At 39.8% G+C, this 19,974-nt stretch overlaps 1 protein-coding gene across 2 annotated transcripts in view; it reads left to right on the forward strand.

Moving 5' to 3' along the window:
* The window catches only part of MYLK (myosin light chain kinase), a 250,329-nt gene that overhangs the window by 55,091 nt on the left and 175,264 nt on the right, over positions 1–19,974 (forward strand). For both annotated transcript variants that reach the window (XM_060774888.2, XM_060774879.2), the window contains exon 2: positions 14,583–14,752. In XM_060774888.2, coding sequence (XP_060630871.2) covers positions 14,591–14,752 — 162 coding nt within the window. In that variant the 5' untranslated portion in view covers positions 14,583–14,590. The remainder of the gene's footprint in view (positions 1–14,582; positions 14,753–19,974) is intronic.

Raw genomic sequence — 19,974 nt, forward strand, 5'->3', positions numbered from 1 at the left:
AATCTTACTCTTGGGAGTCTAGATAGTTCTCTGAACAATTTGTGCCAATTAAATTTTTATAGCTTCTGTCTGTGACCTGATGGAGAAAGATAGATTGAGGAGTCTGCATATGAGAGAGAGGAGAGGGACCATGCTTGGTAAATTTTGGTGCATATTTTCTTCTGCCAGGCCTCTTATTAGCTGTGTGATAGTAGAACCTTTGGCCCAAACATGCTCAATACAGTGGCTGGGAAATCTTAATGCCAATATACTGCTGGTGCTTAAAGTACCGAAGCCCTGTGAGCGGAGGAAAATTTAATGAAATGGAGCAGAATTTTCAGAAACTTGTACTTTCTTAAAGATAAAGGTAAACGTTTCCGCTAACATTAAGTCTAGTCATGTCCGACTCTGGGGAGTGGTGCTCATCTCCATTTCTAAGCTGAATTGCTGGAGTTGTCTGTAGATGCCTCCAAGGTCATGTGGCCAGCATGAGCGCATGGAGCGCCACTGAAAACTGCATAAAAATCTTAATGCTTGGATTTTCAGCTGTCAACAAACACTGATGAAGACATGCTTTCAGACTCTTTTCTATATTTTTTCCTTTTAATATGCTTTCCCCATTAGAAATGAAAGAAAATGAAAACAGATGTTGCAGAATGTCCACAGGCCTGTCTGACAGAAGGCAGTATGATGTGCCCCTCTCTTACAAGGATCTCACTCAAAAGGAAGCTATAAATTCTTTGCCATAGCCCAGAAAGCCATTAACTTCTCCTGAAATAGCAATGTGGAGTGTACCCCTGTACCTTTACACCTGTATATAAATCTGGAGATGAAACGGCAAGTGGCTCTAGTCATTTGTTCTTGTTCCTTGCCTTTTGGTAATGAGCAGGGCTTCTGCTGTGTTGTGTGGTGAAAGAGGCACATTCAAGGATTGAGGGAAAATAGGCAAGGGACAGAACTTTAGAGTTGGAAGGGTCGATTAGGGCCATCTAGGCCAACCTCCTGCCATGCAAAGAATACACAATCAAAGTTTTCCTAAAAGATACCCATCCAACCTCTGCATAAAGCACTTCAAAGATGGAGAGTCCACTCTTGTCCAAGGTAATCTGCTTCACAGAACTGGATGCGGTATTCCAGGTACAGTCTAACCAAAGTAGAATAGAGAGTGACTAATACTCAACGTGATCTGAACACGAGATTCCTCTTGATGCAACCCAGAATTGTATTGGCTTTTTTTGACCACCATGTCACAGTGTTGATTCATGTTTGTCTTGTGATCTACTAAGACTCCTAGGTCATTTTCCTGTGTACTGCTTTCAATTCAGGTGCCACCCATTCTGTATTCATGCATTTCATTTTCCCTGTCTAGATGTCATACCTTTTATCTCTTTTGAGATTCATTTTTTGTTAGCTTTGGCCCAATTCACAAATCTGAAGAAAATCAGCTGTAAAATCGGCTGAAATAGAAAGAGGTGAATGTAGAACCCATTTTGAAGTATTACTAGGAAATGTTGAAAGTATGTGATAGGTTGAGGAAGGGAAACTGTACTGTCTTTTGCTGCAAGTTTGACCCATTTTGGAGAGTTTGGGTAAAAAAATCAACAGAGAAGTTTTAGAAAAACATTGGAAATTATATCGTGACTCTGAGGAGGGCTGTGTGAACTCACACTTCACTACCCATGTTCTGTAGTTTGAAAGATTTTGTTTCAATGTTGTGAAGGAGGAACATAACATGGTGCGAGTGCTCGATTCTTTTCTGTTGTTAGTGGCAGGGATGGAAATCATATAGCTATCCAAGTGTAGTGTGACTACCACTCCCATCACCCCAGCCAGCATAATTTATGTACTTCCATAGCATCTGCAGGGTTATGTGATTTTTGTCCTTGACTTTTGGCCTTGAGTCACAAACTCTTACTATGTATGTAACAAGGAGAATGGAAGAAAGGGCCAGTGACTTCTGACATGCAGACTGTATAAAGTGACTAATTACTTACGAAGAAAACTACTTTTAAAATCATGTCATAATGCTGGTGAAGTTCTTCAGAGGCTTTGGAACTAAATGCAACTTCAGTAGTTATTTTTTGTTGTTAAAATGCAGTTATTGGTCTCCGCTATGAACTATACAGTGTTTCATAAATACATAAATCTCTAGATTAAAATTTGGTCACTCTAACTGTTAATGGTTCCTTTAATATGCATTTCTAGACTGCAGTAAGGAACGGGTGAAGCATCTCTCCCTCAAAGAGCCTTTCCTTGATACTAATCCTAGCAGAGCTGAACAAAATATGGCTTAGACAGACAATGCACCAGGTGGTAGTAATTTGACCTTACCTAAAGTAGTGCAACTGCTAATTGTTTTGCTGATTAGTATAAAGAAGTGTGCTAAGATAGGATTGTCACAGACAGAAGATGGGTATTTAATAGGCCTCAAAAGAGGTTAAAGTCCAGCATAGTATGTCTGTAGCACATTTTCAATCCCTATATTTTCTCATTAAATGTTTAGTAGTGCATCAGTATTTCTTATCCCTATGTCATAGATTACTTGCAGTTTGGAATTACCACATATAATTAGTGAGTGACATTTTAAAAAATAGAGAAATGATTAGTACTTATGAATAAATTATTCATTGCCATTTCTTTGTGTAATTCTCTTTCCACTTTTTGTGAGCCACCCTGAGTCCCTCCGGTAGATGGTGATGGGGTATAAATAAAGTTTTTTATTATTAATAATTAGAATTTTTTTGCTCCATCTAGATTGGGACTAGAGAACAAAACTCATGAGGAAAGTTTGAAGGAACTGGGCATGTTCAGTTTGGTGAAAAGAAGACAGAGAAGGAACATGATTGCACTCTTTAAATACATCAAGGACTGTCACACAGAGGAGGAAGCTGGTTAGTTCTCTGCTGACCAGATCTAGTGGTTTTAAATTACAAGCAAGTGGAGTTCTATTGAACTTTAGAAGGAACTTCTTGACAGTAAGAATGGTTTGGCAATGGAACCAATGAGACAAGGGGGTCTCATTCTTGACTACCTGGTGGAGATGTTTTAGGTTGAGATATTAAAAGGAACAGGGCATTGGACTCAATGGTCCAGGAGGCTCCTTCCAACACCATGGTTTTGTGACAATTATATCTTGTAGGGATAGTAAAGTGGTAGCGTTTCTGATTCCTTGTAGATGCTATATCAATGGCAAGAAGGGACAAGAAAAACAATAGAACTACAGAGAAACACTGATATGAAAACCTCCTTCACTATTGTTTATAGACCTTTGCCACTGTATTTCCTGGGCCTCATAAATTTAGCCACACAGTCTCAGAGGCACAAGGATTCATGTTGTCATTCTTTTGTTTATTCTTTGAAAAGAGATGTTTGCACATACCATTTAGAAAATAGAGATTGGGCCAGAGAATTTTTGACTTCCTGTAAAGCAAGACTAGAAGGAATAGCATTTCCTGTGTGTTTAATCTCCTGGTCCTCTCACACTTCAGTTACAGCAATACGATTCCACTTTGCCATGCCTGCATCCTTTGGAATCCTAAGAGCCGTAGCAAACTACTGGAAGCGAGAGCGAGCTTGTGCTCGAGCTCGCTCCGAAGCCCCACCTTTTTTCCCCCGAGGCTGCTCTCTCTCTTGCTAGTGTGGCTGTTTTTCCTTGCTAGGGAAGCGATGCGAGTGTACTCTCGCAGTTGGCAGAATTCAACTGTGAGCGTACGCTCGCATCCCTGCCCTCTGCAATGGAAAACAGGCACGCTAGCAAGAGAGAGAGCAGCCTCGGGGGGAAAAAAGGCGGGGCTTCGGCGCAAGCCCGAGCGCAAGCTTCCTGTAGTGCTCTCCAACGGAGGCTCTGAAAAGACCCTCCCTGCACTGCCAATCTAAGAGCCGCCACAAACTAGCCTCCCGCAGGAGCAAACTGTGCCAGCACATCCATGACGTCATGAGGCTGTGCCTCTCTCTCCGCCCCTTTCTCTGCCCCTTTCTCCGTGCCCTCATGGTTTTTCCTTTGCTAGGGCAGCATTGCCAGCGTACTCTCGTTGTTGACAGAATTCAACAACGAGAGTACGCTGGCAATGCTGCCCTGGCAAAGGAAAAACCATGAGGGCACGGAGAAAGAGGCGGAGAAAGGGGCGGGGAGAGAGGCGGAGTCTCATGACGTCATGGACGTGCTGGCACAGTTTGCTCCCGCAGGAGGCTAGTTTGCAGCGGCTCTTAGATTGGCAGTGCAGGGAGGGTCTTTTCAGAGCCTCCGTTAGAGAGCTCTTCTGCTGCTTCTAACCAAACTATAAATCTTAGGATGTCATAGGATGGAACCATGGCAATTAAAATGGAATTGTATCTCTATTGTTGTGCAGCAGGCTCAAGTGTGAAGGAGCATTGAGTCTATAATAAAGTCCTATGTTTCTGGTCTGAAATTTGTAGCAAGTTTAAATTTCAGACCCAAACTTCTGTGGGCATACTTTTTTTTGGATGAAAGTGTTTCACTTAACTTAGTTTAATAACTTATTAACTTCTAATATGCACTACTAGAAGTATTCTGAGCTTGTCTCTTATTGTTGCTGTGCAAGTGTGAGACTGAACTATAGCATTAATTGCACTTTTATTTAACTATAGTGGTTTTATACACATTTAGAAAGATGAATTTACAACTAGATTTGGTTCAGCCTAGCAGATCTTCATCTTACCCTAATGTGGGGACATGAGAGAAGCCTTCCACAGGGTGGTAAAACATTCAGGCATCCCCTGGGCAACATCCTTTAAGACGGCCAATTCTCTCACACCAGAAGTGACTTACAGTTTCTCAAGTTGTTCTTGACACACACAAATCACTCTAAGAAGAGGAACAGAGGAGTTGCCTTACTTCATTCCCCTTCTCTATAGCTTTTTGTGTATGTCTACAGAAATTGCACGTTTGGGAGAAACCTTTGTTAATTTCCCAAAGGATCTTTCGTTCTTCAGAACTGTTGTCTAATACTCAAACCATGACTTGACAATGACTTTCAAATGATTTTAAATTTTTAAAATGAAATGGTGTTTTAATATAATAATTTAATTGTTACACTTTTTATCAACCTTTTATCTTCTTTTAGCTTTTTGTAGGCTGCCTTGCATTCCATGCTGAAAGAAAGATAACATATAAATAGAATAAAATAGATAATGCAAAGTGGGGGTTTTGCTGTTGTGCAGGTACAACTGCACCAGGATCTCCAATTTTGTTTGCTTTGCGTTTAATGTTTGTTATAGTCCCAAGTTTTGGGGACTCTGCAGATGGGTGGCTTCTTTTGGCTGCAAGCATAGGGCAAGCCACCTGTCAGTTATAGTTAGGTTCCCTGGCCCCGGCCCCTTTTTGGGTTTTTGGAGGGAATAGGAGCCTTTTTGTGTCAGTCCACACAGAGAAGCTTTCCATGCAGGATATAATACCAAGAGCTCCTGTAGAAAGCTTCGTCTTCTACAGCTTGGCCGAGGTTATACAGCCCACAGCTTGGCCGAGGATAATACAGCCTTACAACTCCTTTGCTTAGGGACTTCAGTCAGCCATCACTGAAACCTGAACTCCTTTTTCCTTGGAGGTCTACAAAGCTCTGCTTGGTAAGGGTTCCTCGCGGAAGCCAGATGCAGTTGGTACCAGGTGTAGGGGCTCCTCGCCAACAGAGGCAAAGACAGACTGCCCAGATTAGAAGTTAAGGCTTTCCCCATTAGTTAAAATACCAGTCATGAAGATAGTGCCTGTTCCCTGTGGACATGATTGAAAGAGCCTATAGACTGTTAAGAAAGCTTTAAAGTAGCTGTTTGTTTTCATTAATAAAGAACTTTGTGGAACCTTTAAGCAATCTAGAGACTCTGTTTTAAGGAAATCCAAGGCCTTTAATCTGAGGCAGCCCTGGTGTCCTGTTGGGCACACAGAATTTATGTCCTGTCTACAGTCTTATGCACAGGCCCAGTGTGCGACAGCACAGCTGTGAAGGGATAAAATAGCAATTCCATTTTCTCAGTGTCCTCTAAGAACTACTTGAAAGATCCCTAATTCCAAAAAGAGAATCAATCCATGCTGCTATGCTTTCTCCAAACAAAGCACAATCCCCTTAGATCAGTGGTTCTCAACCTGGGGTCCCCAGATGTTTTTGGCCTACAACTCCCAGAAATCCCAGCCATTTTACCAGCTGCTAAGATTTCTGGGAGTTGAAGACCAAAAACATCTGGGGACCCCAGGTTGAGAACCACTGGTCTAAGATAAGCAGCACGAGAAAGCCTTGAATTAGAACAGGACCAAGCAAGTGTAATTAAAGAGACAGTGTATCCATAACAACATACGAGAAGATCTTGAGACCATGGATTTAAGAAGAAAATAGCCACATATCAAAAGACTTATAGACTATTTGTAAATTAACACAACCTGAAGAAGGATCCCACAAAACAAGGGCATTGTACCTGGGATTACTTCTTGTTGTGTTATGAAAATATACCAGACATTTGGACTTTTCTCCATTTTATACTTATGTAGGTTATGTTTCAGGAGTTACAGTATTATAATAATGTTAGTATCCAGTTGGGGCTGTAAAGAAAGGCTACAAAATTGTTACTGAATTGTCTATTTTTATTTATACCATTTTCGCTATATCGCAATATAGATATCTGTGCCTAATTGGCATTGAATGTTTGCCATATATGTTGGAAATTGCCCTGAGTCCCTTTGGGCAGTATACAAATAAATTGTTATTATTATTATTATTATTAGAAACACAGCAAGATTATTATTATTATTATTATTATTATTATTATTTTGTTTGCTGCCAGAGTCATGGGTTGAGTGCTTGGGGTTGTAGTGCTGTGTTCTCAGGTGCTTTTGAGCTGAACAAGGCTCCCTAGCTCTTTGTGTCAGGCAGTAGAGATGAAAGTTGCTTGGAAGTCTTTCTGTACTTAAAGAGTTTGTGGAGGAGGGATTTAGAGGGAAGGGTAAGTGTGAGTTAGTGTGGTATATTGTGGTTTGAATGTTTGGCTCAGTCTCTAGGAGATCAGGGTTCAAATCCCTGCTCACTCATGGAAACCTACTGGGTGAGCTTCAGCAAGCCTCAGTAAGAAAGGGAGGCAACAGTAAAACCTCCTCTCGGCAAACCTGCAGAAGAAATTTCTAAGGTTGGGTAGCTATCAGTAGGATTAACTGGAAGGCATGTAGAAACAAGAAGTACTGTACTACTAGATGCAGTCTGTTATAAAAAGGTAAGAAAGGCCCCATGTGCTGAAATACCCCCTTCTATCCAGCTGCTAAAGGTGCAGGGAAAATTATCACCTAATATCTATGATTGCAAAGCATCAGCGGAAACACTGAGCTGATTGTCTAGTATCATTCATGCTAAAATCCTTGTGAATGTGTATTTCCCACAGAAGAGACTTTTATTTTTCTGCTGTAGTCTTTCTCAAATGATTTCCTCCTTTACACGTGAATCAATTTTTTTTCCTGTCAGTGTAATCATTTGTCCTTCAGGGGCAAAACACAATGACACAGCTGACCCTCTATATCAGGGTTCCTCAACCTTCTGTGACCCCTTAATACAGTTCCTCATGTTGTGGTGACCCCCAAGTATAGCATTATTTCCATTGCTACTTCACAACTGTAATTTTGCTACTATTATGAATTGTTATGTAAATCCCTGATATGCAGGATGTATTTTCATTCACTGGACCAAATTTGGCACAAAAACCTGATACTCCCAAATTTGAATACTGGTGGGGTTTGGGTGGGGATTGATTTTGTCATTTGGGAGTTGTAGTTGCTGGGATTTATAGTTCACCTGCAATCGAAGAACATTCTGAACCCCACCAAGGATAGAATTGGGCCAAACATCCCACACAGAACCCCCATGACCAACAGAAATACTGGGTTTGGTGGGCATTGAGTTTTGGAGTTGTAGTTCACTTACATCCAGAGAGCCCTATGGACTCAAACAATGATAGATCTGGATCAAACTTGGCACAGATACTCAAGGGCTTGCTGTACTAAAACCTCCACCGTTCCTCTTTGGTTGGAGCTGATGGGAAGTAGAGACCAAAGTATCTGGGATGACCCATACTGAGAAAGGCAGAGATGGCAATATAGTAACAGCAGCAGCAGCAGCAGCAGCTGCAGCATTAAAATGACAGATGCCTCTGTGGTCTGCTGGAATCATGTCAGATTTTTCTTCCTCCAACTCACAAACACCAGCTGTATCCAGCTTCCTCTTCTCATTTCTTCTTATTTTTCAGATGGGCGAAAGAAGTGCCATGCAATTAAATAGCTATGCAGTGAGCTATCAGCACTTACTACTAGAAAACTTGAGAGTAGCTATAGTTGGCACAATCTTTTCTTTTCCTTACTTTGTTCTTGCATGTATAGTGGCAGAAAGAGAAGGGGAGGTGGGAAGGTGGGTGGGAGAGTTTTCCTGACAGAAAATGCTTGAAATACATTCAGTCTGTCTTGGTATTAGAGAGATTATAGTTCATACTGTGAGAATTTGTAAGGATTTGTGTGCTTTTTGGAAAGGATTAAGTGGAAGAAATCGATACTGTAAGCGCTAAGTGCATCATTATGTGGTGCCTTCAGGTCTTTTTTCATTTCATTTCTTCCCCACCCACCACTCTTTTTTCTTATATGTATGTTATACTATGTTCTGCATTGTAATTGCAATTATGGTAATCTTTGTCTGACAACAGTGTAATCTTAATTCCATTTTGGTGCTCTGAAAAGTAGTAGTGGGAAGTATCTGCCTTTTAAATAATGTCTGTTTGAACAGGATAAGGCATATACAGTATCCCATATCGCTTTCCTGCACAAAATGATAGTGGCCCACTTGTCTTTTCTTTCCTGACTGTGTAACAATACAACGTGCAGAAATGTATTCAAGATTAAACAGAATTATCTGTCTCCTATAAAGTAAAATCTATTGGCAATAAAATAAAGATGAGAAGATGTAATCTCGGAGCCTGGATATATGGCAGTTGGAGGACTGAGAGAATTTGAGAGTGAGCTGCTTTATCAGCTTAACCTGGAATAAGCCTCATTGAAGGAGCAGTTCTTTGAGGTTAAAGAGACATAAAGTGATGGTTTGGTAATCCTCTTCACATTAGGTTGCTGTGAGTTTTCTGGGCTGTATAGCCAAAAGCATTTTCTCCTGACGTTTCACCCACATCTGTGGCAGGCATCCTCAGAGGTTGTGAGGTCTGTTGGAAACTAGGCAAGTGAGGTTTATATATCTGGGGAATGTCCAGGGTGGAAGAAAGAACTCTTCTCTACTTGAAGCAAGTGTGAATGTTGCAAATGGCTACATTAGTTAGCATTTAATGGACTTGCAGCTTCAAAGCCTGGCTGGTAGCTGCCTGGGGAAATCCTTGGTTGGGAGGCATTAGCTGGCCCTGATTGATTCTTGTTGGAATACTATTGTGAAATGAATGTTCTGCATATTTTGGGACTGCTAAATGTTGGAACAGGCTTGCCAAGCAATTTTTCAGGTTCCTTGAGGGTATCTGACGTAACATAAATGTAGAGATGCATATAGGCCATGTCTCTCTTGAAATAGATCCTCCCCTACTGTAGAAGTCTGAATATTGGAACGTCTAAGAAAAGAATCCCAAACATCCTGCATTTTTAAAGCCATGTATTATCATGGAATCTGGGATGTTTTGTCCATCAAGGGCCCTGCGGCACTTGGTCCCCTATCTGTCCATTTAGGCTCATAGATGAAGCATGTTACAGGTAGCCTTAGCCAGCAGCTAATGAGGTTGAAAGCAGAAGATCTTTGCTTTTGAATGAGGACCTGTCATGGAGAACGTGAAATGAAATCCAGGTGCTTCTCTGCATTCCTGCTGATAAACCAGACTGGAATACAGTCTGGCATTCCAGCCATAGGCATGCTTGTCCTCACCTTACTGTCGCCTCTGTAATGATTTAGCGTTAACAACTTGTGGCTGCAAAACCCTGCAGCTCTTCATGGCGAGGCATGCAGTAACACAGAGGAAGGCCTTCAGGTCAAGGGACGGGTGGGGTCTTTTGTCTGTCTGTCTTTGTGCGTTTCAAAAGATGGAGAGAGATGTTGATGGGAAATTGGCAGCATTTGTGACTGGGCAGGCCTCAAAAGGGCCAGGCAAGGGTTTCCTAGTTTTGGAAAGAAAAAAGTATGCTTGAAAAATCAAGTGGATTGTCTGCTTTCTTGCAGACAGTCCTATGAATTGGATCCAATAGTGATCTCAGACGTATTTTATTGGAGAAGCAAGAAAGGAAATTAATTTTTCAAATGAAGGTACATACCGCTCCACTCCATTAACCAGTATTTTGTTTCTTTTAACCGGTGTTTTAGTCCTTTCCTAATAAATTTATATTGGCCAAGAATGGCTAACTATGTACCCCATCATGACCCAGAGTTAATTATTCACTTTGTGTATTGATTTGTCATATAGCTTGGTCGGTGACAGTGACCCTTCTGTTAATAAGTACATCCCTATGCCCCATCAAAATTTCTTTGCTTGTCTGTTCTTGAATTCTTCCTTTGCTTTATGAAGCATTTTCTTGACATGTTTGTAGGCATTTGTTTCTGGTAGATATGAATGGCTATGTGGATGTTTCTCACATTAGAAATGACATTAACACTAACTTCTTACTATAGTTATTTATCTATATATCCATAATAAAAGTGGATATATGTGTGTGTGTGTGTGTGTGACTGGGGTGCCCACTTCCACAGACAGCTTTAACCCACAGTGCTGAGGAGCCACCAAAAGCCCTCTCTCCAATGATATTTCAGGTTATAGAGCACCATGAATATTTACCCCAACCACTGCCAATGTCCTCCCAAACACCATACTGCCCACTACCCAAGGAATACTTTCATTTGAGGACAATTTCATCCTAGATTTTACATATTTCCTTCATCTACATCCCAATGTTCTTTACTCTCTCCATTTGTGTGGAATTTGCATGATCCCACCCACTGCCTCTCCCTTAACCCTTTCCTTCTGTTTTCAGCTCTGTCTGCACAACAAACAGAGCAAAACGAATCCTCAACCAGACATACTCGAGGAGTTTGGGGGATTGACTCCACATGATGGAAGTTGTAGTTCAACCTCCATCAAGTCAGAGCACTGTGACACCCCCCCCCCCCCGACAATGGACCTGGACCACATTTGGCATACAGAACCCCCATGACCAACAAAAAATACAGGAGGGCCTTGGGGAAAATTCACCTTGATTTATAGAAATTACAGTTCACCTATATCCAGAGAGCACTGTGAATGCCAACAATGATGGATCTGCACCGAATTTGGCATGCATACCCAATATGCCAAAATTTGAATACTGGTGGGTTTTGGGGGGAATTAGCCTTGATATTTGTTAGTTGTAGGTGCTGGGATTTATAGTTCACCTGCAATCAAAGAGCACTCTGCATCACACTGATAATGGACCTGGACCTAATTTGGCACACAGAAACCCCATGATCAACTGAATGTACTGGAGGGATTTGACGGGACTCACCCACCATGGAGAGAGTTGTAATTCATCCTGCAGCCAGAGAACACACTGAACCCCATGCATCTAGAGCAAACTTGCCTAACATGACAAACTTCAAGTATTGATGGAGTTTCAGGGTGTTAACCTGTCATGATGTGAGTTGTAGTGCACCCACAACCTTATGCATTTTGTTAAAAAAAAAAGACTTCTTCTAATAACCTGGGCAATGCCGGATACTCAAGCTAGTCAATACAATAAAAATAACAGGATTTTGTGGTCCTTTTGTTAGCCTTAATTGTTCAGCACATTGATGTCTCATTTAACAGTGAATAGAGATTTTGGTTGACTTGAAAACCTTCTTTAGGTTGAACTTGGCTAATAATTGTAAAGCTGAACAGTGGTTAGACTAAGTGGGAGAATTGAAAAAAAATGAAAGTAAAGAAATGCTTGGCTCTAAGGTTTGATATTCTAGCTGGAGCTAATACTAATGAGCTTGTGGATATTAGGTATAATGATGCCAAGGCACAGCCATAGAAGTTGTTTTAAAAACCATTCAAACTATACCACGGCAAACTATCCACAAGTAGCACTGGTGGTATTTTCTATGCACTGTGTAAAACCATATGTACTCACTGGGCATATTATCTTTTTGTTATTGTCTGTACCTTATTGCTGTTTGTTCTTGGATCCTTTGTATATCGTCTACTTTATAGTATTTATTTATTTATTTATTATTTAAACTTATATGCCGCCACTCCCCTGGGGCTCGGAGCGGCTTACAAGAATAGCTAAAATCTAACAAAGTTTAAAAGCAATTTAAAACAATTTAAAAACAACAGTATCAAACATTAAAAGCCTGTCGGAACAGGTATGTCTTACATGCCCTGCGGAAAGCTGGTAAGTCCCGCAGGGCACGAACTTCAGGTGGCAGACCATTCCAGACTGATGGCGCCACTGCTGTGAAGGCTCTGCGTCTGGTTGCCGTTAGACGCAAGGTCTTGACACTGGATAGTATTATGCTCTGCAATTTGATTTTATATTATTTAACTGAAAAATTAAGAAATATGTCTTTATAATTTTAAATAAAACTACACCATCTTGCCATATGACCCGTGCCTCTGTCTTCCTAAGCCCTTTAGTGTGCAACTAGCAGGAGATTAACACAGCCGCTGGCCCATTTGTTGCATGGGGTTGTTCAGTGTATACATTGACATCTGAGGGAAGTAATCTTCCTCTTTGCATAGTGAAAGGATACTAAAAGTAATTAAAGGGGCTGTGAGCCATTATAAGCCTCAACATTAAAGAAAAAATATCTCTTTAGTAGGCATATTGATTTGTAGGGACATCTTCTATGGCCAAAAGCTTCATTTTCATGAGACTGTTTGCTTTAATTGTTGCTAATTCATCCCCCCCCCCCCCCCCACAATTAAAGTTCTCAAGTTCTTTATTATTGTGGATGGAATCCTCCTAGATTCCTATGGCTATGCAATTGAGGAAGACTGTAGTTAGAGCAGTGGTACTCAACCTATTGGTCCCCAGGTGTTTTGACCTACAACTCCCAGAAATCCCAGCCAGTTTACCAGCTGTTATGATTTCTGGGAACTGAAGGCTAAAACATCTGGAGACTCACAGGTTGAGAGCCACTGAGTTAGAAGAAGACCCCCAAATGCAGGGTCTAGCCCACATAGCCAATTAAAGACAGAGAATACATCTACACTGTTTTCAAGGTCTCGAGCCTTTTCTGACAAATAGTGCTAGTGCCTCACCACACTACAACTCTTAGGATTACAGAGTTGACCCATGAGAGTGAAATTGGTGTCTAACTGCATTAATTCTACATTGTAGATGGATCCAGAGATAAGGAACCTGTGATTCTCTGGATGCTGTTGAATCATCAACTTTCCACCAGCAGTTTGACCTTGCACATTCCTCTACCACACCCACTCTTGCCAAAAAAAAAAAAGGGGGGGGGAGGTCATGTTTGTTTGTTTTTTTTGTTTGTTTGTTTTGCTTCCAAATAGGAAAAAGGGGAATAATTTTTTAATAGCAGAAGGTTTAGTGTATGTCACTTCCTGTTTTGCTTTGTTTTTTTAAAAAATACTTCTTTTGAACATAGATTGGCTCAGAAAGGCCTCAAAACATTGTGAAAATGCTTCTTGTCTCCTAGAGGGAATCATTAAAAAAAATCTTACCTGTGTACCACCATATCAGAGAACTATCAGCCAGCCTCCACTGTCCCTTTTCAGGGCAAGATTTTGAAGTGTGATATTTGTCTAGTTTCAGGCTTGGGGCAGAGATGGCTTTGGTTGCTTTCGTAGATGCCCTAAGCAGGGAATTAGACAAAGAGAACATAGCCCTTGTGTTCTGCTGGGCCCTCCCGCAGCTTTTGATGTCACTAAACATGGTATCCGTTTGGCTCACTGCTCAGGGATGGGGCTCAGGGGCATTTCTTTTATAGTGGCTCTTGTATTTCTTGAAGAAGTGGATTCAGAAGATGTTTCTGGAGATGTTTGTTTGATATCATGACAACTATCTTTCAAGATCTGCAGGGGAGGGCATCAAAAGTAGTGTAGGTATATAATGGTGATGGTTATGTCCTTCTAGGTCAGTGGTTGTCATCGTGTGGATCCCCAGGTGTTTTGGGCGACAACTCCCAGAAATCCCAGCTAGTTTACTAACTGTTAGGATTTCTGGGAGTTGAAGATCAAAACATCTGGGGACTCACAAGTTGAGAACCACTGTTCTAGATGCTGTAATTATTCACCCAGCATCCCAGCACTATTAGCTATGCTGGCTGGTCAAAGCAGATGAGATTCAAAAAACATGTCTGGTGATCATCCTGGTCTGTAGGATGACTGCTGATGTGAAAGTAATGTTACCTTTTTGAGAAATAGTTATTTATCTTCAACTTTGATCAGGTTAATATTTCCCAGTGAAATAAATTGGAACCAACAGAAAAATCCTTGGAAAACTGAGTAAGATTTACAGTCAGATGCATGCCCAGTGTTGCTGTGAAAAGGTTTTTACTGAATAGGTGAGATTTTGTTGTAGTTCTGAAAGCTTTTACACAGACAAACTGACTAAAATTTATATTTCTTCTTTTCTTTTCTTTTTTTGCATTTACTTTTCAAAGCTCTTAACATGGCGGACATGAAACTGGTGTCTACGAGAATCTCGAAAGCCTCCTTGACACTGGAACACTCTTCCCTAAGACCTCCTGCTCCAACAGAACCACCTGCATTCACTTTACCCCCAAGAAATATTCGAGTGCCACTTGGAGGAACAGCCAAATTTGAAGGAAAGGTAAGCAGAACCTAATGCCTGGGGATCTGGTGGGAGGAACAATGGTAGAGGCAGGGAGGTATTGATCAAAAAGCTACTTTATGTCAATCTTTCCTCTCCTGAGATACTGAAAACACTATTTCCAATTCGATGCAGATCTGTTGATTCACATCTACATATCCAATTCCTAAATAAAGAAGACTCCATTGTCTAACGGAGTCACAGAACTTGTCAAATGTTGATTGCATCCGAATATCAAGCAAGCATACAGAAATGTTTGGCCATACTTTGAACTCTTCAGAGAAGAGCAGGATATGACTTAAATATTATTCCGTCAGTGTACAGAATCAAACCAGTACACATTCACCATTAGAACGTATTCCATATGTCTTTTGAGGACAGGATGTTGAATATTTTTCCTTCTTACACCCTTTGGAATGAATGTGTTGAGAGCTACAAGATGGCAGAACATGAAATAGAAACCCAAATGGAGTTGTCTCATCCTATTTTCCTACCCCCACTGCAATCCATGTTTTGAGTTTACGAATGAAGAAAAGAGCTACATGAATCTTTGAGAATCCAATTTCTCAGCAACTTACCAAAATAAAGCCCATAATCTCAGTGATTCAACCCCCCCCCCCCACCCCATGTTTGTGCTTTTAGAACCATACAAATGGGGAATTTGTCTAAAAACTGTGGTATGATAGAATGGGCAAACAAAAAGGTATGGAAAGCAGGAAAAAAGAAGCAATGGTTTGACTAGGAACAAAAAGACTATTTTTAAAATGTTTGAAAAATGCATTGAAACATGTTTCTCAAGTGTTGGGTAATGCTGATAAGAAGAAGGCTGGATTAAAAAGAACCTCTACAATTTGGAATTTATTCTGCACACAATTTGTACAACAGCATTTTTCTGAGCAGAAAATAATAATTTTTGTTCAAAATAAGTGCCCAAAGATGGGTAGCATTTTCTGCACAGAAAACCGTTTCTGCAGATAACTTTCTGTGTCAAAGATGCTGTTTCCTGTTCAAAACTTGGGATTTTCATTGCAAAAATACTCTCTGCAAACTTTGCTCTGAATAAATCCCAAGCTTAATAGCCTTTGAAAACTGTTTTGTCAAATATATTCTTGCAATGGAAAGAAAATATCTAAAATTACCCTTTGTTTCAGAGACTATTACGTCTGAAGTTTGGGCAAAACTGGCAAATTGCAGAAGGCTTTCAAAATTAAGATGGTTGTCTAAAACTGCTTTAGATCCCTATCTTTTATAGCTTTAGCATTGACCTTCTCTAAAGTAACAGTGATATTAACATCCCAATGGATAGAATATTTCTTCTTATATTAGAAGCAGATTCCAGCAAAAAGTCAGAAAATGTAGCAAGAGAAACATTGAAAAATATGTCAATTATTAATTTTAAAGTGTGCTTGGATTGTTTCAATATATATTGATTTTATACACCCATCTAATTGGTATGTGTCTACTTTATTGCTGCTCCCTGTCTCAGTCTTTAGGGAGAGTTGGTAAGAAATAAATGACATCAATAATGCCATTTATTGATGTCGTTTGCTTTGAAGTATAAAATGTCAATAATGATGGAATTGCTTTTAAAGGTATTTGCTTGGGCAGGTGAACTGCAAGATCTCTCCAATAGTATTTTTGCATTGATATAAGTCCTTGTGAAGTTACTTAACATGCCTTTGATGTGGGTGATGTGGAATTGTTTTCTTTTGCCTTGGGGTTCTTGTTTCAGTAGCTTTATGGTTCGACTTTCTTATCTAAAATTGACCAAGACTTTACATTCAACATAACTACCAACAGCAGTTATCTTAGTGTGTAAAATAAGAGCGCTGGCTGTCGACCATACAGAATATATTTGCCATGTTGAAACATCAGCTTGGAGGTGTTTGATTTATCAGGGTTGTACTTTGGCTGGTTTTCCTTTTAATAACCTGTTTTTAGTTTGCTACAGATGTTTCAACTCTGTTGACTTAGGGAGAATTGTAAGAATATTGTTTCTGCTTTAGAATATTACATCTCATAAGATTTTGTATTTAGACTTATCAGTATTTGGGATGGGACTCAATTGGATCCTGCCATTGATTGAAGAAGCCTGAAAGATCTTGGAGGAGGTCATCTATTCTCTCCCAACCAGTCTGTGGGCACCATATGTTGCTTTCCTTCTCTTCTTACATACTCCCCAAAGTTCTGCTCATTGAGTTGTTGCCAAGGGTAGATCTTGAGGGTGTCTACAGGCTGTGTGAAAAAACTTCTATCAACTGAATAGGCCAGTTGGATCTTGGTCATTGTGATTAGTTTCAGTGAGTTGATGGAACTTCATACTGCACACATATACTTAATTTCCTAGTGTAAGTTTGCTTTGAAGTATAAAAGTCCTAGTATGGCTTACCCTGCTATATTTGATCCTATTTTATGGAATGGAAGAATGAGTTTTATTTTATTTCTCTCTATTTAATTAATTCCTATACTGCCCCTCCAACAGAATTTGGAGGGGCAGTAGTACATAACCAAAATTAAACTGCTACAATGGATACATAAAGAATACAGTGGACCCTTTGTATCCACTGGGATTTGGTTCCAGACCCATCCACATTTATTGCAATGATACTCAATGATGTCCTTTATAGAAAATAGCAAAATACAGGGTTTTTTTTGGATTTTCTTTTGAATATTTTCAAGCCATGGATGATCAACTGCATCAAATTATTTTAAAATGTGGGGAAATGTTTTCAGCTAGAATCAAAATGTATTAGAGCAAATGCAAATATGGGCTCCTGGAGAAAGCATGTCAGAACAAGAGCCTTTGGTTATTTATCCTAGAGCAGTGGTTCCCTACTTGTGGGTCTCCAGATGTTTTTGGCCTACGACTCCCAGAAATCCCAGCCAGTTTACCAGCTGTAAGGATTTCTGGGAGTTGTCGGCCAAAACATCTGGGGAGACACAGGTTGAGAACCACTGTCCTAGAGCATATAATGTTGGGCTTGAAAAAGAATTTGTTGATGCTAAATTAATATGGTAGTGCTAAGTGTTTGGTTTTTTTGCTCAATTAAGTTAATAAGTTTAGTTCTGAGTAATTTTTTTAAAAAAAGGAAATACGTAGGCACTAGGCAGGGATGAGGTTATGTGAATATATTCAGCTCCAAGTTTCAACTGTTCCTAACTCCTCAAGGTGTGTGATCCCCTGAGAAACAGAATGAGTAGTAGAGAAAGAGATAGAGATAAGAAAGTGGGGATGGGGAAGCAAAACTTTCCACTTCATTATTGAAGGGTTTAGCACAGTGTCAACAATAAGAAATATGTTGAAGGATTACATAAGGGTTCATTGCTACTCATAAAAAATGTTATATATTGTACAATAGAAATCAGAAAAAATAGAGACACGGAGCAAAAGAGCCTGATATTCTATAATTGCTATGCCAGCTTGAAGATTGGATAAATAATCACTTCCCCAGTCCATTTAATGCATACCAGAACACCTTATTTTCTTGTTTAGTTGTCTCCTATATCAGCTCTCCAATTGTTCCCCAGCTATTCATCTGGTGACAGGCAGCAGATGCAATGCTTCTCCTTAGGCTTTCTGTTTCATTACACAGAATGGCTTCTGCGAGAGGAAGAAGCCACTAAGGAATTATCCTGCAAATTAATTTTAACTTTATAATTCTGGGATTAATTCTGGGATTAGTCAAGAAGTCAAGCCAAGTAGAAAAATAAAATGGGTTAGACCAATTTACTAGTTCAATCCTGAGCTCTGCTTCATCCCATCATGAGTCATCACTCGCCTTGCCTTCTGTAGGTGGGTGGAAGGTGACTTGGGGTGGATGTATACTGACCAGCTATACTGGTGTGGATCTGGTGTGGAATATGCTGAACCAGCCCTGGGATGGGCCAGATAGGTACTCCCCCTAGCCTCTGCAGAGATGGGAAATAGTCCTGATCATTTAGCAATTTGGTGTTGCTGGATGACCACCCTATCATGGCAGTCGCCACCTACGTCATGGATCCTACTTGTCTGCCACCATTTGTAGTGTTGGATGGGGAAATAAAGGAGGGAGAGGGGAGAAAAGGAGGAATTCTCCTTCTCTGCCCTCTCCCTTTCCTGAAAGAATGAGGTGGCATAAAGGCCTTGTTTGGCACGGCAGTAGTATTTGGAGGGAATAAAATCAGACATGCAAAATTAGAAATGCAAAATTAGCACCTTAATTTAAAAAAAAATCATGTATTTTACTCCTTGCATTGTTTGCATAAAGATTTTAATATAATAGCAAAATTACAAACATGACCACCTACATACATGTTCCCATAAAATAAACAATGCCCTCTGCTTCCTCGGTATGTAACTTCACTCTTCTACTATATGTAAAGATTATACCTGAGGTGAAATTTTGACCCAGGATTCCCACACTTGGCCATACTTTTATTGGCATCTGGCAGATGACATTGACTCCAGTGCAGCTGTTTTGTTATCTCTTAAGCTTTGCTTGAGATTTTTCATTGTAGATTAAATGTGCTGCAGATGTTCTGATGGGTTGTTACTGATACTTTGGCTTAATCGCACAATATAAATATTAAACCATGTTTGGGTTAAACCATTTTTTTAAATGACTAGACAGGAGATTTTCTTCAAAGAACTTTTCCAGGCTGGAATTCATCTTATCAGAAAGAACAAACACTTTGAGATTCCAAGGCAGGATATAAGGCTGATATTATGAAGATCTTACATTCTCATTTTAAAAAGAACCTGGTAAAAATCCCTCTGAGTCAGGTCTATATTATTCTTTTACACACACACACACACACTTTCATATATATATATATATATATATATATATATATATATATATGAATAATATAGACATATATATATATAAAAGAATAATATAGACTGTGTAAAATAATTCACATAAAAGGAGAACTTGAAAGAGAAGAGAAATACAGAAGGCAAAGAAACTGACCTCATGAATCCAAATAAAAAGAAGCAGAGATGAACATTTTTTAAAAGTATGAAACACTTTAACAGTATGAGACTCTGTGTGTGTATTTTTTTAAATATTAACAAGATCCAAAGTAAGTGTTTTAAGGGTCTGTGCCGCCATAAGAAAGTACAGTGAAAGCCTTCAGACATTACGTTGAGTATTTTCTTAATGAAACATAATGTTGTTTTTTGAATCAAGAAAAGGAAACAGGGTTATTTTTTGTATAATAATAGGTGGACAACTATTTGG

This window comes from Anolis sagrei, chromosome 1 (assembly GCF_037176765.1).
Source record: "Anolis sagrei isolate rAnoSag1 chromosome 1, rAnoSag1.mat, whole genome shotgun sequence".
Taxonomy (NCBI): Eukaryota; Metazoa; Chordata; class Lepidosauria; order Squamata; family Dactyloidae; genus Anolis; species Anolis sagrei.